Source organism: Chelon labrosus, assembly GCF_963514085.1.
Source record: "Chelon labrosus genome assembly, chromosome: 16".
In the NCBI taxonomy this organism is placed as follows: domain Eukaryota; kingdom Metazoa; phylum Chordata; class Actinopteri; order Mugiliformes; family Mugilidae; genus Chelon; species Chelon labrosus.
The window spans coordinates 19,955,363-19,981,590 of NC_140349.1; the positions used below are offsets into that span (position 1 = coordinate 19,955,363).

At 40.1% G+C, this 26,228-nt stretch overlaps 1 protein-coding gene across 2 annotated transcripts in view; it reads left to right on the forward strand.

Annotated features, from left to right (window-relative positions):
* Positions 1–26,228, forward strand: part of thrb (thyroid hormone receptor beta) — a 114,159-nt gene that overhangs the window by 74,412 nt on the left and 13,519 nt on the right. Inside the window, exons 3-4 of one of the 2 annotated variants that reach the window (XM_084563187.1) lie at positions 11,264–11,336; positions 13,027–13,077. In XM_084563187.1, coding sequence (XP_084419313.1) covers positions 11,330–11,336; positions 13,027–13,077 — 58 coding nt within the window. In that variant the 5' untranslated portion in view covers positions 11,264–11,329. Of the gene's footprint in view, positions 1–11,263; positions 11,337–13,026; positions 13,078–23,177; positions 25,345–26,228 lie in introns of those variants that run through there. The other variant, XM_084563188.1, reaches the window with a different exon arrangement.

Consider the following 26,228-nt stretch of genomic DNA (forward strand, 5'->3'; position numbering starts at 1 on the left):
TCCTTATGCCCTGGTCATGTCCCAAGGAGAAATGTTCCCCATTTACAATGCCCTGGCTGGCTGAAGTAGAGTTCTTAATCCCTTTCTGTGGGAGCAGAGTGTGAGTTCAGCCTTCAGAACAAAATAAAAACAGTTATGAGAAGTTGTACGTCCGAGACAAAGGCACAAATCCTGATGACAATTGCCACTGCAGCAATCTGTGTTGTCAAGCACCCAGTTTAAGTCAATGAAGACCCGGAAGAAGGTTTGAATACAGGCTACAGCATATCAGTTTAGTTTGGTTCTGTTGATTACTTATAAATGGTTTGTTCACGTTTCTATTGTCATATAAAGATGTTATTAAATAGCATTGGTTCACATCTGCTTGATTAGCCACAGTGGACATTGTGTTTCAGTTCCCTCCGCTGTAACTGGAAATATTAACTAAAACGGGTCGCCCTAGTAGCTCATTGGTTCGATTCCGCACTGTTGCTGCATGTCGTCCCCTTTTTGACTGTAAGTCACAGAAAAATTGAAAGTAATTTTTGGAACCCAGACAGTCTGTAAATTAGGCTGAAGGAAAGGAAAGGAAAGCAGCTGTTAGCCACTTCATCACAAATTAAAGAAGATGGAATTTCCCATTATCAGTTTTCTAAATTCTCCATAGAAAAGGAGATTTCTTTTGAAAACATATCTGTTCAGTTTAATAATTTAATATCTTAAATTGGCAATATTTTATAATTACCTGTTTTTCAGGCCTCGGATGTGTTATAATGATGTCTCTTAGGCTATTCATTCACACGTATCCTCAACTAGGAAATTAATGAGTTTCTCTAGTGATTTATTAATGCCCTTGATGTATGTAGTTTAAAGACAGACAAAAAGTTTGCAAAAAAAAATAAAAAAAATTTAAAATGTCCATCTAATCCTTTGTACAGGTATGTATAAATAAAACAGAATACTACGCCTTATATAATGCAACAGTCTACCTTTGATAGACACTCCCTGACTTGGTATGTTTCGTAGAGCAGGCCATTAAAGCTGCAGCGTTTCAACTTTTTGCTACTTTGGGGTACTAGAACACTTCCCCTCTCATGGCTAATGCGTTTGAAGACAGTTATTTACACTTACAAGAGACACAGACTTTCTTACTGGAATGCATTCCTGATGATCCGATCACAAATGACCACATAAAAATCTGTAGTTCACACCTTACATTTTAAATGCTTCTTGAGATGTGATCTCACTTTAACGCCGACATCCTTTGGGGCACAGCAGAATTTTATAACAGCTGCTGTTTCTATTGGATTATTATTTCCATCTACCTCTGCAACAGAACCATGAACAGCACTGTTTCTTGACATGAAGAATTGGGGAGATTACACAAAATGTGGAACACAAATCTGCTGTAATAAAGGTAAATAAAGATGTGATCATTGTTGAATGAATATGGCAACTTTACTCCACAAAGCATTTACGAGGCTTTTTCCCCTCTTCAGGTGATCATATAAAATAGCGGTTGTGTATGTTTTTTTTCTGAAAGAATCCCAGACCACCACCAAATGTAGTCTGAGACCGGGTCACTTAAATGTGTCCTCAGTGCATGCTGTGTGTGTTCACACCTGTACTTTATGCTGGTCAGTTGCAACAGGATTACTCAAATAACCAGGTCTGAACAGGGATAGAGCAACAAAACTTCCACTAACATATAGGAGGTGGAGCTTCTGACATATACTGCAGCCGGTCACCAGGGGGAGCTCTACTTGCTTTGGCTTCAAGTCCGAGGAGCAGTTCCGCCATCTATCTTTATACAGTCTATGGTCTGAATATAAATGAGCTTTTTTTTACAATTGAAGATATGACAACTTCAGATTTCTCTTTGAATGGTTAGACTATAAATGCCATACTGCTTGTTAGTTTTGGATAACTGTTGGTAATGAGTCTTTTATTACCCTGTGTTTGGTTAGTCTGGTTTAACCGTAGGACTTCCTGAAGGCTTCTGTAATGTATTTTACTGCCATGGAGGAAGTGAATGACCTGTGAAATAAGGTCGCACAGTCTCTTGATGTCTTTTGCTGCAGAAATTAACCAAGGAGAAAATTCAAATGTACCAAATCAAACAGCCAGGAATTACTTCTGTCATTGATGTTGAGCTCAAAAGTGACTACTGCCTCTGAGAAAGTAAGCTGTCAAAAGAGGCCCGACCAAGCAGAAATTTTAGCAAGCAGCTAAACAGGTAAATGGCTGTGGGAGGATGAAAGGTTTTAGTCACACACATCTGGATTCTGGGTACTGCCTATGTTATTCTGTCCTGGCTAAAAGACCCTAAAATGTTGCACTGCGATGTAGCGAGAGTAATTCTAGTCTTCTGTGGGCTGGTCTCTCTGAGCAACCCCTTTTACATTGCACCTGTAATTTGACCAAATGTTCACATAAATATTGATTAATGCAGCTGCAAGAGTGGTACATTTTACAATTGGTTTAAAGAAAAAAGAGCAGGTAAATAATTCAGTTCTATAGTCTAGTGAAGTCACAGGTTTCCAAACTCTTAGCTGGAAAATTGGTGCACAGCATGATATTATAATATGGGAACAAAGGCCAAGGCCACAAACGTACAGTATGTGGACCTTTTGGTGTGTGTGTTTTAGAGTGACTGTTCTCTGTTAATATCTGTAATAGTCAACAGAAAATGTTGCATCAACTGGAGTTGCATAATGCTTTGCAAGCAGAGTACTGAATTTGTTTAGGGCGTACTAGTGAGCTTACATATCTTTATCATACTGGCATGTTTGTTTTGTGTGCTGCAGCGGTGCACAGCACATACTGTTCTTGCTCCCTCCGTGGTGCAGGAAGTGGTAGCTGTTGTGGTGGGGAAATTATGTGGCCCAGTGTACAGGAGGAAGTGCTCCCCAACAGCCTTCAAGAGTACTACTCTGTACTCCGTACACCAACGAGACGGTGCAAACCCACGAGGGAACCTGACCCCCAGGTGATCGCGGTAACCCTTGAAGGGAACGGGTAAGGCAACTATGGTTGAGGGTTTAGCTTTGTACCTGCAGATGAGAGAGTTGATAGTTGGCTGCAGTTATAGCTAGATGACTTTGCTGACCCATTGATAATCCTCAGTGGTAGTGGTAATGGTAGCACGCCGTCTGCACCAAAGGCAGCTTGTTCCAGCTTTGGACTGCCAGCTCAAATATGTGTTTTGGCTTATCCAGATTTTATTTAGATTCTGAAAGTTTGGACAAGAAAAAGAAAATCTAAATGGAGTCTTGCCAAATCAGATTTGAAGGTGATTGCAATTCCAGCGGGATATCTCGTGATGTGTCTCCTTTTGCATGCTGTGGCCACTCAACTCGGATTCAATGAGCATCTACAACACCACAACAACAACAAACGTTGAAATAGACTGCCAGATTCTGTGAGCTATAATAGTGAGACATGACTGGTCTAGAAAATCACAAATCCAAAAACCACCAGAAATGTAATTTGACCAGTCCTGGACCAGTGTCTGTTTTTGTGCTTATTTGCTCATTGGTCCCCTAAATCTAAATAAAAAACCATAACAAATACATTATTCCTCTGTTTTGATGATGACTAGCAGAGGATATGTGTTTATTTATGAAAATGTATCTTCTTTAAACATCTAAATGTCGACATCAGCATTGGCCTCAAAAATCCACACTGGACAGTGTTGTGTGTTGTGCATGGGCAATGTCTCAATAGGTGCATTTTTAGTTTTATTTTTGTTACATTTTCAATTATTAACTTGTGCGTACTTCGATGGAGCACCTTATAGGAACTTGGATATAGCAGTACAACCATGAGAAAGGCAGTAATATCTATTTGTGGCTAGGCTGACTATGCTGCATGACACACAACTCACAGTAAAGCCCCAGATACACTTTAAATTGCTCAGCATCACAGCTCAGAGATTTCTCCAGAAATCTTGAGGGCTCCATCTGGGCTTTTAGTTGTTCGAGGAGTAAAGATCAATACGTGCACATAAAGTACAGGCAAATAAAATATGACACACTGTTACTCCAGGCCTGGGGCAGTGCTCCCGTCTTCTGAAAGACGAGAAGAAACTCCTGCAGGGTTGCTCTAAGTTTGACAGATCCTGTGTACTTTGAGTGGAGAATATATGAGATGTTTGCTCTACAATAACCTTTGTTAACTATCTGTCCTCAGGATGACAGTTTGTTGAGTATCACTGTTGAATATTGATGCCCTAAGGCCACAAATTACCTTCCTGGTGGAGTTATTGGATTTAATTGGCATCATACCTTTTATTTTTTTGAAGATGAAATCAGCTCAATATAACCAGACTCTTTTTTCACTATAATTTCTGAAACCCTGAACTCCTGAAAGGATTCAGACAGGGACGTTATTATCCTGTCCAGCTAGGACTCAGTATTCACCCACATCTTTGTGTTTTTTTGACTCTAAGTACAAGTATAAAAATCAGACGGAGCGAGTAGAAAATGTCCAAAGCCCGACAAAAAGTGAAAGGGTGGAATAGGCCAACCCAGCTTTCTGCTACTGCAGCTAATTTATGCCTGCGGTGGAAGTCCATTATTGTCACTTTTGTTTATTTGGGACACTAATGTGCAGAAATGGCAATTAGGGAGCCACAAAAAGCACTCAGCTGTATGACAGCCCCCATCTGTGGACCATCCTATCCGTGAATCAGGTTGTCCTGAAATGCATCCTTTGGAGATCCTACACTATAGTAGGCGCAGCTGTTAAATGAAAAATCTTGAAATCATTGCAACACATGCAACAGTCTGCATGTTGTTTATTGACTTAAACACAGTTCAGCGTTCAGCTCGCTTTCTTCTTCTCCTTCTTTGGAGATTTCTGTCAGTTTTGACGCTACGTTGTATATTACTGCCCTCTGCAGGATACAATTAATCATTACAGCTGCACTTCATATTCTGCTTTCTTTCTACAATGATTAGATTAAGTGCAATTTCCGTTAATGCAATTAACGCATTAACTTTGACATCACTAATAAATGTTATTTTCTTTCTTTTTGAAAAGAAATGTAAACATAGTCTAAGTAGCCAAGTGCTATGTATTATAATTACAGTGCATTCAGTTGAATGTTCAGTATGTTAACATTTTTGTAAAATGTTAATTTATTTTGAAATTTACGAAGAAACTTATCATATTATAACTGGTTTACATTATTATTTTTTAGGAATTCTTCCTAAATATTGAAAAAGATGTAAATTTTGTGTGACCTCTGATGATGACCTGTGCAGTGTCACATGTCCAGCAAACACGATTTCATGGATATGCGATGTTTTCAGTTACTTGTAGTTTCAAAGTTAAAGGCCCACTTTGACAATTAAACCGTACAAATATGGATTTCTAATACTGCCTGAAAGTAAAATTGAGATAAAGCACGACCATACGGCAACACCATAATATTGTGGACTTCATTTTGTCATGGGCAGAGCAGATGGACATAATGAGCCAGAGAGCAGCTGCTACACAAGAGCCACAGACTGAACAACAATCACATCAGCTGTCCTGCTAAATTCTGCCTCTCATCTGATTTCGGGCCCCAGCTTGTGTCCCTCCTGCACGCTGTTGCCATACACAGTAACAGAGTCGCGAAGTGGTAGGAGCCTTTGGAGTTAATGATAGGTGAATCACAGCTGGAGCACTCTCACTGTTCATCCGTCCAGATAACTAACACATGCATTGCAAAACAGCTGGTTCTTTCATGCAAAGTAAAAGGTAAAAGTTTGTGTTCATTAACTTTTCCAGAGAGAAGTTTAATATTACCCCAAGGCGCATTTCAGAAATAATCATAACCTGAAAATTGTGAGCGGTAGTGGACGAGAGCTGAAGATTACACTGTCAGGTCTGATAGAACTGAGCAGCTGTGGCGCCACATTTGATTAACAACAGTTTGAATTTCCTGTTATTCCAATTCACACATCTTACTGGCTTCTTCTCCATGCCAGTGGTACTCGGATGATCATGGGTATTGTCGTATTTAGACCCATCAGCCACGCCAAGATGACGCAACCAAATGGATTCTTTAGAAATAAAGTTTAAATAATTCAGGCTGGTGGCTACAGTATAAGCATACAGCACTATTACATTATATGCAAGAGTTTTGATGTAACTCTGAATTTGTAGCGAGAAGCTTTTGATTTGTTCTGTTATTTTGACCTCAGGAAGGTTTGAGGAAGTGATCAGAGCAGTAGTAAATACTTTAACCCTGCAGAGGGCAGTAATAAACAAAAGTGCCAAAAATCCCTAATGAAGAAGAAGAAAGGCAGAAACATATGAGCAGAAATAGATATATAAACCGGGTATTTTTTTAAGTTTAGCTTAATTCACTGCCAAATGTCTCTCTCGACAAATTTATCCTCGTTAACTGCCGATTTGAAATGAGTTATGAACTGAGCAGCTGAGATGAGATGTTTATAGGAGTAATACCAACTTGAATAATATCTCTTCCGTGGACATTTAAAACCGGTGTTAAAACGGCAATGAATTTGGCGATACTTATGGAAATCGTACGATTAATCGCGATTAAATCTTTTAATCTACAGACAGCCCTAATTGAATCACATTATTTTTAATTGCAAATGGGTGTGACGCATTGCAAGATCATTTGCCATTTAAAAAATAAAAATAAAAAAACTTATATAAACCTGTTTGGAGATTCTGAATTTGCCTGTGTTTACTTGTTAAAAAACGTGAAAGTAATCAGTAAGAGGAAAAGTAATTTACAGTGGAGAACCAATAAATAAACGAAGAAGAGAAAAATGGAGTGTGTGAGCCAGGTATTTGGGTATTTTACCAACTTGAAACGAGATCGACAATCCAGTCTTGGGAAGTGAAGAATTAGTGATACATATTGATACACCTGAACATCTGGTGTAATTTCTAGCCAGCGGTTTTTGTCCAGTCTGCCTGTTCACACAATAGACTCAGAGGCTGTGATACAGAATCTGATTAGAAGGTTATTTATAAAAATGTCCTTCATGGGGAGTTCCACTTACCTCGGTGTCTGCCATATCTTGTTATATCAGTGCCTCACTGTGACTCGCACTCATTTATCTTTTCAGTCTGTTCACGTACGTAACAGTCATTTCATTGATTGTTTTGCAGATTTTTTATTTCTTTATCCATCTTTATCTTTATTCTAGCTAGAAAATCTTTGGGCTCCTATGTGCTGCCTGCCCGTGTCCTCATTAGAGCCGCAGAAACCTGTTGTATGGTTGAGACGGGCTTTCCCCAGCTGTTGTCCGGACATTAAATGCTCTCCGGGGTAAAAAAAAAAAAAAAAGAAAAAAAGAAAGAAAAAGAAAAAAAAGCAGTAAACCGAAGCAGTTTCCCACAACGCTTTTCAATTGAGTTGTTTTTCCAGTGCTATGGAGTTATGAAAACTGTAATGCTTTTTGCAGTTTCTTTACTGAGCTTGTTGACGGTGAGCTTCAGAAAGGGCATGCACTCAGTGGTTTGTCTTCTTGTTAGCTGTGCTTTTTACTTTAAATTCTTTCACATTTTCTAAATCTCTCTGATTTTCGGAATGTCACATATTGTTGCGTGCTACATAAAGGTTTAAAAAAAGAAACTAAAAAGATGAGCTGAGGCTGGGTCTCCACACACTTAGCGGATATATGCCTCTGTGAACAGATGCCTAGCCCCCACATCTTTATCTTTAAAATCAGATGAAGTCTCCTTGTTGTGGCTTCAGCTACAGGAAAGTGTGTGTGCGCGCGCGTCTGTGTCAAGTGTGTGTGCGTGTGCGCGTCCTTGTCAAGTGTGTGTGTGGACCTGGGAGGACAGCCAAGTCAAGGACGTTTAGTTTCCTGGTTTCTCAGCTTACCGGGCCCAGTTATAGTTACAGACAGATGCACACTGTGGCTCTCTGTGGAGGAGAACGCCGCTGCTGTGTCATATACAGTAACAGTCAGACAGGCTGAGGTGGAGAAGCTGCAGCGGGGCTCTGTGGACTCCATCCTGTGATAGAAACTGCTAAATGGACTGCGTATCCGCTGCTGTGGCCTTGGATGTCCTACCGCTGTTGATTTATTATTTATTATTGGTTCTAGTCCCAACTGCCCGGCTGACAGCATTTTAGATTAAGGAAGAGTATGAAAAGTGAGCGAGGAAATACACTATATACAATACATTCTTTCTTTATAGAGCTTAAGATAACAAAGAAAATAATAACACAATACTATAACTTTTAATAGCTTTAGCAATGTGTTCTTATTTTTCAAATGTCTGTTGGTGTGAAGAAAGCTTTTACTGATCCCTTTGCAATATGTTGTTGTGTTTTATTATGTGTTTTATGTCTTCGGGAGCTTATTTTTTTTCCCACTGCAAACCCAGTGAAAAAGGCAAACTCCGTTTGAACAAAATACAAAAACAGTCCTCCAATTTATGTGATTCCATAGCAATAATAATAACTTTATTTATATATTATTTTTATTTATAAAGCACTTTTCAAAACCATGTTGCAAAGTGCTTTTGCATATGCGTAAAATAAAGAAATGCCAGAACAAAATAAAATAAATATAACTTCAGATTGTAACAATATAGATGATAAAACGGTAGCACTAAAACCACACGGCCAAAGGAGGGTTTGAAGAGTGCTGGTTTGCCCGGTCTGCTGTGACAGATTGTTCTGTGTTGAGGGGTCTGCAGGACCAATATATACCTAAAGTGATCATTAAGACCTTGGAATCTGTTCTAAAATTGCAGGCGTCTTATATAGAGATGGTGAGATCATGGTCATGCTCGCGCTCAAGTTGAATCTTGTGAGAAGTCACGGTATTCTGGACTAGACAGAGTCTAGGCTGTGTTCGATGTAGAGGAATATAAGTAACAGTTACAAAAGCATGACTAACAGTTTCTACATTCTTTGCAGATAAAAAATGATAACACCTAGATTTTGACAACAGGAATGAATGCAAGCAGGGAGACAATGAGTTTAAGTGTGGGGACATGTGATATTTGGCGATAAGAAGAGCTTCTGAGTGTAACCAAAGAAACTAGAAATGCGCGTGGGAGTCATCTGCATAGATTGGGAAACTGAAACTGAACAAACTGGACGCATAGTTCATGAACTGAATGTAGAATTGTCATATTTTTATCCATTTCATTTTTATTTTTTTTTTGTAAATTAAGACAAGCAAGAACGTCTGTTACTTCAAGCCCAGCATTTTATAATTTACATTTCAGCTGTAAAAATAAATATACATGAGAAATAAAAAGACAAAAGTAAACCTCGGCAGCGTAAGTAATAATCGTGCTACAATATATTGTGTATTTACACAAACAATATCCATTGTACATTCATGGTTGTGGTTATTATTGGATGTGACAGTTACTACATCCTTGTCATCCATCATTACCGGTGTTCCTCTACAGCAGGGGTGTCAACCTCATTTTTATTTCAGGGGCCACATACCGCCCAATTTGATGTCAACCACTAACATAATAGTAGTGCAAAAAAGTTAATTATGAAAATGTTTTAATGTTTTAGCATTCAATGAACTATCCTTTTACAAAACATTTTGTAAACAACCGGAAATTTTTAAAGAAAAACAAGTGCAATTTTGGAGCATCTGCTGTTTTTTTCTATGTCTTACGTCCGTAACTCTTGCTAAAACAGTTCAACCCCTAGTGGACAAATTAGGAACAGCAGTTACTTTTATTTAAAAAAAAAAATAGCAGTTAATGTCTTCAGTGTAATTGTTGCAAATTCATCCTGCGGGCCAGACTGGGCCCTCTGGCCGGCTGGTTTTGACCCCCGGGCTGAATGTTATCATTGGGCGAGGGGCACACCTTGGACAGGTCGCCAATCTATCACAGGGCTAACACAGAAACACAAACAAGCGTGAAGTAGCACACCTATGGCCAATTCAGAATCACCAGTTATAAATTAACCCAGCAAACGTGTCCCACGCAGATAATCTCCAAGAACACGCACACTCCAGGATCAAATCCAGAACTTTCTTGCTGTGAGTTGCTAAACCCTACACCGCTGTACGTATATATCACCAAAACAAAAAAGATCTCCTCCGCACAGCTAGCCCATATGTGGTGAATATCCCTCTATAATTCCTGGCGAGCTGAGAAACATATAGTAAACATTTAATAATCTGTAAATGAATGAAAATGAGCATGAAATGAAATATGGCATACGTCTCAGCCTCTCTTCTGCTCGTGCCGTGACATGGCTGCTTCAGTGTAAAATCCTCTTTGTGTTGGCCCTTTGAGGACGTCTCCATAATCTCAGCGTTTAGAATGTGTCCCTTTGATGCACTGAAACTAAATTGAAAGTCTGACGCAGGCAATATGTGTATTGTCTGGCGTGGGTGCCTTGAATAGCAGAGTACACACAGCCACAAACTAAACTGTGTCCATCCTCAATCTCCGAGGCGCTTGAAAACAACTGACAGAGACCAGCCTTAGTACGAAGATTAGGAAACAACCCTGTTTATGTGTGTGTTTCTTTTTTTTAAAAAAAAAAAAAAAGAAGAAGAAAAAAAATCCTATACTAACAGATCAGATAGTATTAAAATAAGTACAATAAACTTAATCCCAAACTAAACCACAGCAAACGTGCAAGTAAATAGGATTATGGAACATTCAGGATTATGAACAACTACTTTATATAAGTAAGCATGAAAAAGAGCTACTAAACCGGAAAGCATGTTGACACAAAAAGCAAGACAAAGAATCAGAAAATCAAATGGAACACTTACTGTACGCCTGGAGGAATGGAACTGTGTGCCGGGTTAAATGGTCTCTGTTTGCAGCGTGAGATCCTGTTTAGAGCCAAAGCGCATGCGGTGCGATTATAACGACACGCGGCGCCGAAGGAGGACGACATAACAATTCAGCCTTGAAAACAAAACAAAAAAAAAAAGTCCGCAACGAGCACCTGAGTCCTCAGATATTTGTTCAGGCCGCGTGAACTGGTGTTCACGGTTTTACCACTAGATGCCACCATACACAGAGGCAACGGTATCACATGAGCCACAACACCTGACCAGCTCCTGATAAACTGACGACACAGTCAGAGCTGCATTCTTACATTTCCCCTGAGATGAAACCAGGGGTACCCCACACAGTCTTTCACACCGTTTCACTGCAGAAGACACCGAGTACACCCCTTCCGCATGATCTTAGTCTTTCAAAAGTGGCACAGCAGGGACGGATGAGCTGTGAGCGTGACGTGGGTGTTACTATTGTGAGCTTTTTACACTGTTGACTGATGGTTTCTTGGCTCTGTGTTCAGCTAGGTAGGTACCCAGATGTCTGAGGAGGCTCTGAGGATGACGACTTGGCCCTGAATCCCACCAGTATGTCAGGTAGGACTCTTGGCCTCATAAGCCCCACCAAAACACACACTCACAGTCTCTGACCTAACAGTTTTGTTCCCAAATATCATAATAGTGATACTAATTTTATAGTTGATGTTGAAGCTGATAGTCACAGTCTCCAAATGCCACAAACAACAAGCACTTCTTGTTTCCTCTGAAACATCATCCTGCCTGCTTAGAAAAGACCTAGAAGCTGCATTAAGAGCATAACCTCTAGCTCAACTTTAATCACCACAATACTGTGCATAGTGCAACTTCAGAACATACAACTAATTTAGTTTTATATTTTGTTCCTCACTTGTCTGTTATTCTCAAAATCTAGTTAGGCACTCTACACATAACCAGTTGTAGGATGACTGTGCTGCCGTGACTCCTTATCGTTATAGAGGAAATGAGAGTTCGTTTGTAAACTGCCTGACCACAAGATCAAGAATGAACTTCCTGGTTCAGCTGCTACAGCGCCACTGATATCACTAGTAAAGGTCAACTACTCAACTGTTCTAAATCAATGGAGCGCCTCTTCAAGCCAAATATTTGTTCAGATGAGTTAGATTCAAGTGTAAAGGGCGGGGCACTAACTGCAGCTGTACACGAGACAATTGGCTTGTTGTGTCACGGCCCTGAGCACACAATGTAGAACCGTTGAGGCTAGTACTCTGCTCTCTATCTGTACACAGTTATACTGCACATTTAATTGCTGTTTAGGTTTATCGTGCAGGCGATTTACAACGTCGAACTCGTGCGTTACTTGTGCGCGCCTCTTTACAAGCTCAAAATCTTCTTGATTCTTGACTCTAATTTGAAGCATACAAACCTACCACCAGTCGGTCGTTAGATAAGCCAGTCAGCGTCTGAGTGGTGGATCTGCGGTTACCCATAACACCTTTTGCTGCCAGCAGAGACGTTTCTGTATATGTCTTCGGCAGCTGAACTGTACATGGTGCACAGCTCCTACCACTGACCATGTGTAGAGGAATCACTTGAATTCTAGTAGTTTGACCCGATGGTGTTGCACCGTCCTCACCACCTGCTTAGAGTAAAAAAACAAATTACTTTTCCATGTGAGAGAAAATAAAAACTACTTTTCAGCTGATATTGTCAAATTCTTTTTATCCCAGCCCAGTCTCATGAAAGAAATCAAATACGTCTTTCTTAAACCGATAAATAGCTAGAGAGCAAAAAATGCTCAGCTCGAACTATTGCACACCTTTCCTAGGAACTAGGAAAATCAAAGACCGCGACACAGATCATAAAAACGTTTGCACTGCAAACAGACACGTTGTCTCATACATTGACCAGGCGGTGCAGGATGTGCATTTGTTTACACAACAGAGATAGTGGCTCAGGGTGAATCGGGCGTCGTGTGTGGATTTAGCCGCTGCCCTCTCTGACCCAGCACACGCTATCAGAGTCTGCATAATGAACAGACACCAGCTCACACGTATCACACGAGGAAACGAACCCGATCCCCCCAACTCACTGCAACACCAGGAGACTGTGACAACGCCATGTGTCTGCCGCTGCACATTAACCTGCTGTTTTTCTTAGACTTGCTTCTGAATGCTGTTGATTTGTTGTGAAAAGCAGAGCAGCATCAGCCTGCCTCTCTCACCTGTTTTTTTTTCCCTCCACTGAGCAAGTAGCTTTTCTTTTAAAGTGCCTCTCCCATCTATTTTAGAGCCAGCAGAAAAATGCTCCCCCCGCTGGAAAGATGAGGCCATTCAAAATGGTAATATTTATCCTCCCTCTCAGCACTTGCTTTTTCCTCCTCCTCCTCCTCCCCTCCCCCCACTCCTCTCTGTCAGTCTGGGTGTGCTTTGGAGCGTTCATGAAGAAGATGTGTTGCTTTTCACTGCGAGCTGAAGAGCTGCTTCAGATTTGCTTTACATCTGGTGAATGTCCTCGAAAGTCGTGACGGGTTCTCTTTGGACCTGATATCTTGGATAATTAGCCATTTGGAGACATTTAGGAAAATGTGTTTTGACTTCTTTCTCGGATTTGGGGGGGGGTGGGCTTTCTCTAACAAACATCCACTTAACAAACTAGTGGGGAATATTTGGCACAAATGTATCTTAAATGGATGCAGACGGAGGCCAGTCATGTCCTTAGGAACAGTGATGTTTTGTTTTTTATTATTTCAGCTAATGTAATAGAGCTCAAATTAAAATGGGATGTGGTTGGTATAGGAAAGAAAAACACAAGTTAAATCAATTAAACTTATTTATGGCAACTTTTAGGTATTATATAAGCATTCATGATGACTGCTCATCTTGTAAGGCTCAGTTACATAAACACGTTATTTCCCTGAGTGAGTAAACTTGGCAGAAAAAAAGGACGTTAATCTATAGTGATAATAATAATAGTAAAATTGTTAGTGATAAAACGATTAGCTTTTGAGAGTCTATGAGGAATTTCTGCAACAAGTCATTTGGTAAAACCCCATTTTACTGGTTCTGTATTTCATCTTTTCCAGCTAAATTGGAAAAATTCTCTAAAAATTAGCTGGTATTTGGGTGTTTTATTAGAATATTACTAAGTCTTAAAGCTGTTGGTACTAATCAGAACGGAAATAGACATAGCGATATTCGCTAGTTATTAAATAATTACATGAAGTGTTTATGAAAGAAAACGGGAAGTGATTAGATGTGGGGGGAGAACATGAAAGCAAAAATATTTGTGATGATTCTGAGCTGCCGTGCCGCTGGATTGAACAGCATTCTCACTGCAGCGAAAATCCCTCAGGTTTGTGTCTCGCGACGAGACGGTCGACAAATCAAACTGTGCTATTATCATGATTATCTGTAACGTGAGGTGAACTAGACACTAAAATTATCGTTGTGATTCTAGAAGCAGTCCTGAGACCGCCCTACCGGCGTGCATGTCCTGCAGGCCGTATCAGTTACTTTTATTGCAGATCTTTATTGTTATATGAGCCAGGGTATTGCGCAAGAAGCATGTGCAAGACAATGGCATGTACAATGTTTTTATCCACAGGCCTTTTGCATTATGTTTGTATGGAAACACACGGCTGGTGGTGAATTTTGAACATAAGTGGAACCGTCTCTTGCATGGCTTATTTTCTTTCTAATCTACTATTCTATTGTTGTTACTCATGTTACTAAACTGAGGGTCAGTTTTCTGGATGAACTACTTTATCAGATATTTAATTTTTCTGAACACCTTATTTAATAACCGTGGCAATTAACAATATCTCCATTTCCCATCATTTATTTGTAATTTTCAGATTATTTATTGAGTTGTTTTTTTTTTTCTTCACAGATAGTTGACAAATTTAGCTAGAACATAAGGACCTATAAAATGAAACATTGCTAAAATTTCTTTGCAATAATTTTCTGATTTTTAAAATCAACTAGACAGTGTCAGAACCCTTTGGTTCCTCACATCTTGTAATTAATACGACATTACAAAGTTCTTTATAGATTTCCTTTAACTAATTACAAACAACTACACAGCTATTAAGGAGCAAATGATAACATGTCAACGACACCACTCTTTCCTAATTCCATTTCAGCTACTGAAGACAATCTAAAGACACTTTTGGCTACACTAACAAAAAAAGCTGCAACACGTCTCTGGTTATAAACAGTAATACCTCATAGTGCATCATAGCACAGTATTTACCAAATGAAATGAAACTGTAAGCGTTAGCACGATGGAATGAATAGAAATCTGTGATTTGATCAAGAAAAGACTGAACTTAATTAAAAAATGTCCAGCAGATATATTTCAGTTATTTGATGAAGTGTTACTGAATGTTGAACTCACTGACTCATTTGACTCCGCACTTGATGAGTTGTTATGTAAGCGGAGAGCACACACTCCTACCCTCCACCTATCACTCAGAGTTCCAACGGCCTGTAGGACTGTAGGACTCTCTGTGCTCTTCACAGAGAAGTGTTTTTATCCTGTCCACTGATCACTGGTGCATTCAAGGACAGTTCTGTTAGAGCTTCCTGTGACCTTTCTTTGAGGCCTGGACTGCTGTGACTGGACTCAGCTCCACTGTGATTACTGTCAATGTAAAAGGATGACTTTTGCACAAATACGCTTTAAGTTGCCTCGGTGCGCGCTTTCATCGTTTATGACTCCCTAATTGTAGTGCCCCCCCATCTCTCCACCCTGCTACCAGACTAAGAGGGCCACTTTAAGAAAATGTCTCGGCACACATGTGCACGAGCAGAAGGTCGTGCGGCTCAGTGCAGCAGAGGGAAATGGAGGTGGAGATGTTGTCAGTGTGGCTGATATCTCTTCGCAAAGAAGACTGCACATTTAGCCTGTGGTGATCTCACAGTTCACTGATCATCAAGTTGAATGAAATTCAAGCTTTAGCAACACAGACCACCATGTCCTCCCTTTGTTTACTCCTACAAAATAAGCTGAATATTGTGTCCACTTATAGTAATAGCTCTCTTTTTGACACTATAGTTATATAGAGGCTTGTATACACTGATCAGGCATAACATTATGACCACCTTCCTAATATTGTGTAGGTCTCCCTTGTGCTTCCAAAACAGTTGTGACTCATCAGAGAATGGACATGGGCCTTCTGAGGGTGTCCTGCTGCCATCAAGGAGTGCCATTGCTATGGGGTGGGGGTGCCTGGTCTGGTCTGGTCTAAGTGGGTGCTACATGTCTAAGTAGCATCCAGATGAATTCCAGGTCCAAAAGTTTCCCAGCAGAACATTGTATTGTCACAAGATGGTCAATGTTATTTACTTCTCCAGTCAGTGGTTTTAATGTTGTGGCTGATCGTTGTGTATATATAAAGTTATCCCCACTTACCTTGCAGCTCATGCAAACAAGCTGAGACTCCAGCCAGAAGCTGCTGCTGAAAACCAGGATGAAAGATCTTGCCTATTGTTCAGCACAGCATCGTATTACGCTAACAGTATACTTTGGCTTTTCTTTGAAAAGAATATTTCAGTTGCCTTGTTTACAAACTAAAACGCTCTGATTGTCTGGAGAACTATCTGTTACTGTTGCGTGAAACACACCGTGTACTGAAATCCAAATGGAGTGCTACACTGGACTTCTACTTCACTGCAGTTTTGTAGTAACCCTTCAAGCTGATCGTAGGAATTTGTTCATATACAACTCAAGTTTTGCATTGATTTGTGTGTTTGTGTTGCACCTCTCAGACAGTCCTTTCCAGTCCAATTGAAACAATATTGCGTACTGGCTAAATTAACTAACTGGATTAGAAGTAAAATATCCTGGAAATGTTTTTAGTCTTTGTCAGATTGGTAAACATTGTCAGCAGAGTTGGCATGAGGAGTCGCTGATGCATATTACATATTAAAACAGGGATGTCTGCACGACTCTGAGTCAAAGCCTTTTAACTAAACTGAATTTGAGGAGTAAAAAAATCCCAGTCCCCATTTCCTTATGTGTGCCTCTTCTTTCCAGTGAAAGTTAACATCTGCATGAAGGCTTCCTGTATCTGTGGGATTATAAGTATAGGAAAGAAGATAATATGCCGACAGAGTTCTAAAATCTATCCGCCTTAAATGATGGCGCTGCAGATGACTTTGGAGACACTCTGCGCTCCGTGAATGCTGTTTTCTTGCTCGTGTGCCTGCTGCCCATGTCTGCAGAGCAGCTGTCTCTAGATGACATCACCCCTCACAGTCTGTCTCTCAGCTGTTCGGCTGAAGGAGACACAAATCAAACGGGGCTGCTGCACGGTTCGCGACGCATCGTTTTTTTGTTTGTGTTTTTTTAGCGTCGTCCTTCTCAGCGCCTCCGTTTAGATCTTCGTGCGCTTTCCTGTCTGTGTTCGAACGGGAATGTTTTTTGTCGGCTTTGTTTCAGTTTGTGAGCCGCATTCGGTCCTGCGTGTCTCATTGTCTCTCTGTCTCAGCAGTGGCTCATCTCCAGACTTTTTAACGAGGTCAGTGCAGGGAACAAAAGCGGCTCTGATGAATGCTTTATGACAGTGACCGCACTCCAGACTGGAGCTGCAGAACATTCAGAGCGAGAAATCCAACGAATACTTTTTAGTTTTTTTATATTTTCACTGCAAATTAAAAGTCTCTGTTTCCCTGGATGGTTTGCGTGAGCCCATACAAGCAATTCAGATTTAGTTTATGGGTATGTAAGTACGTGGGTATGTTATTGCACTACTCCTCCAGTGACAGTGACATTGGCCACCTAACCTCCAACCTCTCCACCACCCTCCATAGACCTCTGCAGATTTTAGAGTGCATTCGAGTGCATAGGGTTTTAGTTCACATTCAGTCATTCATTTTTGTAACCACTTGTCCTGTGAAGGGTCGTGGGGTCTGCTGGAGCCTACCCCAGCTGTCATCTGGCGAGAGGCGGGGTACACCCTGGACAGGTCGCCAGTCTATCGCAGGGCTAACACAGAGAGACAGACAACCTTTTAGCTTACAGTGTAGTTGTATTAATAAGTATTCACAGTCATAAGAAAAGGTTGTTTTTATCCTTTGCAAAACTTGGAGACCCATGCAGTGAATGTGTGCAGTTCTGCCAGTATGAAGGGAACCCCATCTGTTTGGAGCTGTGCACCGGAAGCTTTGATGCTGTTCAAAATGAGCAAAGGGGGAAAAAAAAAGAGGAGCGGTATCTAAAACAAATTCACACCCTTCACTCTAAATCCTCTCACACTTTAACCTCGACCGATGTGTACAGCCTTCTGCTGTTCCCCTGAGCTTACCCTGAACTTCGAGGGGAAAGGTTCACCGACTTATGTGACCTCCTCCAGGTAACCCAGGGTAGCCGGGGACATCTGGCACGGGGCATCACGTCAATTGAGGTCCCCTGGGTGAAAGAGCTCCCGTCGCATCCAAAAACTGCTCTTGACCGGCTTTGAACCCCCCGAGTCCTAAAGTGATCAATCAGGGGGGGAATATATCTGTGCAAAAGCCCGCTGCAGCGCTTCTGTGCCGAGGTGCCTTCCGCAGAGAAGCCACTGCTCTATGTTTCTGTGTCAAGGAAAGATTATTTAGAGCAGTGGTGTGGTTGTTAACTGAAATAGAGAGACCTTGTCGCTTGGCGGGAGTACCTGGAGACGAGATGTTAGCATTCCATGGAGTGTTTGTGCAGGTGCTTACTCAGCGCAGAAAAATGTTAAATATTCATACGGACTTACCAATCCACCATGGTTTTATAAGAGCGAGGTTAGTAAGGACGTGATGCAGCTGACGGGGGTAAGTAGAGACATTTTTAACTAGTCTGAAATGCAGTGTGGGTTGTGCTCATTTGCAAAAAAAATAAATAAATAAATAAAAAATGTATGTGCTTCATTTACAGTGATGCATGATGGACTACTGATAATATTCAATATAATGCATTAATTTCTTTTAATCATATGATATGTTTAATGATAATTGTAAAACATAATGTGAAAGGAAAATTCAGCATAAAGCATTAAACAGTTTTCATTACAATAGTTATTCTCATTCTATACTTGAATTTATAAATAATATGTAGTATAATGTAGTATAATAATAATTAGTATTCGATAATTAAACCTATATGTGCTTACAAGAGCATATCACCATATCCATTTGGCTGCAGCCTTTCGGCAGCTTTTTGTATTCATTCAGATTTTTATTTTTGTGCCCTTGTGCTGAAAATTCAACATTTTAATTAAAACAAACGTGTAAAATTTTAACATTTGTTAAAACTGAAAGAGAGATCGTTTAAACCACAAAACCGCACATGTACATACGGTCCGTGTCTGCACAGACGACAGATTGTTTTCGGTATTGACAGGCGCTAAACTCTGTCTGATGAACGCTTAGCAGTTCGTCGACGGCCGTTTAAGAAACTCCAAACAAGATTAGTCCGAGACGGGGACGTCACCTCATCAAAAAGTTAAACTGGTATCAAGCCCTCTTTGCAAGCAGATTGGCCTCACAGGGCCTGCCTCTTACCAGCTGCTGCACGTTGATCACATCTACTTGTGCCACATTCACACTTATTACATTAATGCACGCTAATCCCATGGTAAGCCTGTTTAACTGTACATCCTGCCGGATTCTATCAATTAAACATTTTTCAGTTTGTACACATGTTTCAACATACTGTTCATTTCTAGTAAAATATTAAAGCTGTAATAGTTGTTATCGAGAGTTAAAAAGAAAAAAGTTTTATCAAGTCATACAATTTAGTGTAGTTAGAAATTATAGAGCCAGAAAAGCTTTGTCTTCATTTGTATATTGAATTTACATTATTATAATTATAAGGATTGTTCCTCATTTCAAACTGAACTGTATTAACTTTGGCACAGCGTTACCTCACCTGTGTTTCCATGCACTTGTTGGATACGAGCCACATGGCGCAAAAACATGTTTGTCCATGCACACCCACGGTGGGTTAGCAGTGTCTGTGTTTAAAACACAAAGGCTTAACTGCTTGACCTTTCCGCTGCGCCTGCCTTTAATGAAGCACTGATTAAACCTCAGAGCTCGCAAAACAACAATATCAGACTTCAAGTCTTCCATGGAACATTCTGAGACTGAAACAATCACCGGGAGGCAAATGTCACCTCGCTGATAATACTCTGAGGAGTCACAGGCCGGGTTCCGGATGAATCACACAAAAACTGTAACACAAGGTTAACTGATCACACAGCAGTCATTGCTACTTTTCAACACATCCATTGATGGGCTTTGGAGAGCACTTGTTGATAATGTATGTTTCTGTGTACTGCTAATGCTCTGTGTGTAAATGATAACATTAGAGAAGCTTGAAACAGATGAAAAATATAAAACTATAAGACTAGACCCACATGAGCTCAGTTAGTACGAGTCGAAGAGAAAAAGAAAAGCTACGAATATTACTAAATCAATTTTTGTTTGTGCCTTCATACTGGTGTTAGTCAGTGAGCACACCTGTGGTTAACATGGCAACATTTTAACTCTCTGGTTGTGGTGTATCTCTGCAACACAGTCAATCAACTTCGACTGTGGAACACAAACTTTCACACAAACTGTTTTTAATTAATTTTATTTGACTATTAACCACTTTTATGAACCTCTTACCAGGTATTAGGGATTGAATGAGTTTGGATTTTTTTTAAAGTCGACTAATATGTGGTGAAAGTTGTGTCGATGTCGACTACTAGTCAGTGACATAAAACCACAATAGAACATAATGCTTTGCAACAATGAAATCTATATGCTCTTGATCTGAATACATATTGTAGCATCACAGAAGAAGCTGTGGAGCTTATATTTATACTGTCCGCTGCAGATATAACCTGTCAGTAGCATTTAATAATACTTCACAGCGTGTTGTAAGATAGGATATTGTAGCCAGGATAAAAAAATGTGTATATCTCCGAATCCTTCTCCATGTATTGCAGCTAAAGGTCTAATAACTTTAGATAATGAAATTCACCAGCAAATTGTTGATGTGCAGCCTCTTTCTCTCTGCTACCGCTGGACGTTTGGTGAAGTTGTTAACTGACTGCCGTTGAGGGGATTTGGACTGTTCCTCTTTTAGCGTTAGCGGATGTGCATTATGCATTACAGTAGTACATTTGTTGCATTTCAGTACTCACTTACATATTCTGCATGTCACAGTAGAATGAGCTTCATCTTTAGTGAAGCATTTCCACACACTTGATGAACCGCTGCTAGTTTGCTGCAATGACTCACTGGGCTCCTCACCTGTCTTCTGCATCCGTGTTGTTATTGCCATGTTGATCAGCGACTAGTCGACTTCCTGTTTAAATCCTTATTGCACAGCAGTAAAGGAATATATAGGAATCTGCTCATAATTGTTATCATCTAAAAAGAAATAAGAGGTGGAATCACTGTCAAGCTCTGGGTTCAGTAAAGCACCTTGAAACAATTTGGATTATATTTGACGCTGTATAAATTGATTTGAATTGAACCTTTTTGTGTTCATATTTACATAATAGCAACGTCTAAGAATATTTCACTACAGAGCAGTAGTAGTAGTATTGTTTATTTTTGGTTTGATTTATTTCACACAAAGTAACTTGGACATGGGAACATTCAAGTTTGCCTCTCCTTTTTATTTTTTGCACACGAGTATTTCCTGATGCAAGACCTTACATATTATCTTGAATAAAACCTCGTATAATCTCTGGCTTCGACGGGATCCAATTAACCGCCACCTAACTGAAGTGTCAGACCCACCTCAAGCCTGTTTTATTTTTTTTTACAGAACACAAAGGCATCACTGTCATGCCGATCGTTTTCTGCGCCGCAACTAATAAGATTAAAACGCCAAGGCTCCACACTCTGACTTGTCACTTCAGCACGAGTCAGACAACACGTTTAAGTGGCTTTAAGTGTCATATTATATCTGGACACGTAACCACTTTGTCAGACTTTTAGTCTCAGGGTTTCAACCTGCATTACGGGATTATCTGCACCCGTGCTAAACATCACTCAGACAGGCATTTAGAGATGCACAGTAGAGCATGCAGGAGAAATGGATTCAAGTATTGGATGGATTCAAAAGAACTGTAATATAGACAGAGCAAGTCAAGGTTATGTGACGTATCTTTAGCTCCTGTCTTACAAAATACAACATGTTTAACACTTTAACGTGTAATCTCCCACACAGTGTGGTACAGTAAAATATTGAATGTTTCTCTAGGCTTAAAATGAAGGAAAACACCTCAAATATACTCAGCACCAATGAGTATGAGTCAATTTTCTGGTCTAAACGTCTACAGAGTTTCATTCATACTGTTTTCCCCGCAGCCTTAGATCTGCATGTGATGGACATCAACTAATTTCTCTTTCCCTATTCCTCACATTCTTCAAAGTTAGTAAAATTATTAAATGGCTTTGTGGCTAAAATGAATAGTGTAGAGAAACAATGAGCTTGCAATGGCAAAGGAAAAATAAAAATTGGAGCCAAATCTTGTGGAAATGCAATAATGAAAAGATGAATACGGTGGCCATTTTTAAGTGGCAACTAAATTAAATTTTAATTTATACCAAGAAAACGCGGAAAAATACCTTCTGTGATTTCCTCCTCTCGTGTGGATGGCAAGGCAACCCTTAGTCACTTATTTGCAATTCCATATCATTTGTAAATACCTGAGGCAAAGCACCCAACCAGAAACAATAAAAATAATACAGAAATTACACTAGAGGTTTAATTTACATGAAGCCCTATGTAGAATCATTTATATGTAGAAAGTCAACTACTTCAAATCTCGGCCATGGTTGGTATCTACAGTTTTAAGATACAGTATATCAAAAATAAATGTCTAAATAAATGTTCTATACTTGTATTCACAGACAGCAGGTTCATTTCTGAACCGATTATAGGTCATAACTTCCAAATCCTGTATAGATACCGTCACTGTATTTAATGAAAATGCAGAATACTGATAAGGTCTGTGAGTTGTTTTTGTGTGTGTGTGTGTGTGTGTGTATGTTTTTATAAAGCATGATAGCAAGCGTGCACACTAGCTGCAATTCAGAGGGTTCAGCGAAGTGGAGGGGATTTCAAAGCCAAACGTGCACCCATATTTATTCAGACTTTACCATGTGTCACACAGTCACACGCTTCCAATAGCAAGGAGCGGTCCTAGGGGAGGCGCTGGGTTAATCTTAAAATCAAAACGTGCTCAAACTGTACATTAAAGAAACGCACTCATAAAAAAAGATACTTTGAACACTTTCTGTGACTTGTCCGATTCAGACTTCCTCATGGGCTGTGATAAGCAGACAACATCACAGGAAACATATTTGAATTAGTTTTAATGCAAGGACATTGGATATGAATTAAATATGATCTACAGGGGAGAATTTCAGTATTTCTCTGTACGTCTGTCATCTGTCTGTGACTTAATTCATGCTGAAAACTTTTTTCCACATTAAGGTTCACATGACAACTTAAGGAGATTGGACTTCTGAATTTATGATCCACAATCACATTATAATTATATGATTGAAATACACTGAATTATTTAATAGTCACCACTATAAGTCTATTCCTTGTATTGTATGTGACCCGTCTTTCCATGAGTAAACGTGATGTCCATCAGACATTTATTTTTGATACATCCTGAAAATAGACATAGTACATAGACCTGTGTGTCTGACTATGGCCTGGCTTTGAAATAGTTGTTTTTTAGAAATGAATTACTCTAAACAGGGCTTTGTGTAAATAGAGGCTCTAGTGTAATGACTCTATTATATTTACAGTTTCTGTTATGATGATTTATCATTTTATGGTGATAAAATATTTTCTAATTATTACCCAAAGTCCTTTTACAAAAGAAAAGTGAGAACATGCTCTACATGTCGTCATGGAATTGCATATAAATGACACCAAAGTAGGTCAGTGTCAGCGCTAAGGACACATCTAGGCTGTTTTTTTTTTTAATCTAGATTACACAGCATAAAATAACACTGCAAAAACACAAAATGTGCACCGATGGCACATTCACACAAAACCCCGTTAGATGATACCAGACTGCCACGATGGATTCAGAGTCAGACTCACACTGCCAATCAGGAGCCTTCTTTTTTCTTTGTCTGTTGTGTGTTTGATTTTACAGTCAGCCCTCAGCATTTACAACAACAACCTGTTACAGTGAAGTCTGAAGACGCCCTATTGCATTATTGATAAAGGCATTATGAACCCCAACAGGAACCCGACATAAGGCTTATCTCATCATTATTGAACAAGAGGCCTGATCAATATGGCTGAGGATAGCTGGTGTCTTGGATAATGAGTGTATTATCTGAAACGGATCACGCAGTGTGTCGCTCAGTGTGCCGCTCGCGTGTACCTCGTTCTGGGGAAGCAGTATTGATTTTGCGCGGTTACGCTCATTCATGGGATGAAAGGTGTTAACAACTGTTGTAGTACAAAGTACTGTACATTTGTTTGTTAAAATTCAAGTGTATTTTGTTTTGTGATTGATTTTACACACACAGTAGAGGTTAATACGGTACATGTTGCAGTCTTACTGATGAAAAGTCAGCAGTACCTTTGTAAGACCTCCTATAAAATCTCCTTAGTGTTATTTACTAAATAGTTAGGCAAGAATAATTATATGGTACTGACCTAGGTGCGCTTGTTTACGGATTCTGTTTAAAAAGCCCCCAGGATCAGCAAGGGGTTAATACACAAAGGCCAGAGGGTCATTAAAGGTGTCATGGTCAAGAGAACTACTACCTCTTACAAATGATAGAAGAACGCTCTCAAAACTGATTTTTCACCCATTCGAGTTTTTGTTTTGTTTTGTTTTGCTAGTTTTCCTCTCTTTCTTCAGAAGTCTTTCCACTCTGTGGATGTTATGACACGATATTTACTCTAGGTGCATCACGCAAGGCCTTAATCTGTGACACCGCCACTGTCTGTGATAGACCGAGGATTTGTGGGGTGTAAGATTAGAGCCCTGCGTCGTCATAAATCTCCGCTTCCCAATTCGGCCGGGTGGTGGCGGGTGGGGCAGTTGCTAGGTGTAGTCTGTGCTCTTTGGAGTTGGTTTATAAAACGTGGGTCTGTCTACGTGTGGTCAGCTTCGTTACGTTTTTTTTCAAACCAGGACTAATTGTCGCGCCGACGTGAGTTGATGCTCAGCTAAGAGTTTAATTTTATTTTGAAACAGACAGTTCGTAGAATTGACCCAGATTTTTTTTTTGTGGTGGTCCACTGAGACTCTCCACGATGAACTACTGTATACCAGACATGTACGAGATGCCTTACGCTGGGGTCGGAGGCTACGCGGTGCAGGGCGGTGGAGAACAGTGCATGTTCCCAGGTGAGGGGCCCACGTACGGACACTGTGAACCCCAGCCGCTCCACCACCCGCCCTGCTTGGACCAGGCTTGGTCCCCCAGCCAACTCTACTCCTGCTCGTACGCCACTGGCCCTTCTGTTTTCAAGAGCGAGTTTTGCTGTATGGAGGTTCCCGTTAGTCACTTCCACCATCAGTCTGAATATTTCCCTGAGATCATACCAGAGTTTTCACACCTGCAGTGGATGCAGGAGGTGCACAAGAAAGGTATGGCGTCCCTATTGTAACCGTCTACGTGATTTTGGTGTAAAGCGTTTTTTAGTGAGTGGGCTTACATAGCTTACAAGTTTAAACTGTCTGTGAATAGTTTCCATTGTTGATTGTTGATTCTCTTTCAATTATGTGTGAAGACGGTGTTTAGTATGTCTCCGTTTATATGCATGGTTAGTATATACATATGAAACTGAGAAATATATTTATCTGGCAGTCAGGGATAGCTCCTCGATCGATGAATCAATGATGTCTGGGATTTTCGAATTAAGTCTGATAAGCGTAAATCCAAGACTTAAGGCGTCATGCGGTGGCAGGTCAGTGAGCAGGACTCGCTGCATCTGATGCATCTGACCTGAGTGTATGACTGAGGCGGGCGGGGGTTCCTTATTGATTGATGGTGAGGCAACAGAAGGCCGATGCAAGATGAATTATTGCTTTTTTTTTAAAAGAATCCCCACAAAAAAAAAGATATTGATCGGTCTGTTAACCTCCGGTCCTGGAGCCTGCTAGAGGTCAAAGCGCTGAATGCAATAAGCTGAAACCCAAAAATGGGCCAGGTGTTTACTCTGTGACTTAACTGGAAGCAACAGCAGTATTCGTGAAGGTTGGTGCTTGGGTGTCGTACTGTAAATTAGTTTTAAAGAATCTCACCGTGTTACTTCCTGCAGCAACAGAAACTGCTCAGCAATCACACACTTAGCTGATACGAATTAACACAAATAGCAGTAGATATAGATATATACTGTGTATACACTATAGAAAGAGCTATATTTCCTATCTTTCATCTTCTTTCATCATTTTTTTTTCCTATATTGACAAAAGGAAGTGAATCAACAACAGAAGAAGGTATTCCAATATAAAAAATACAATAAAAAAAT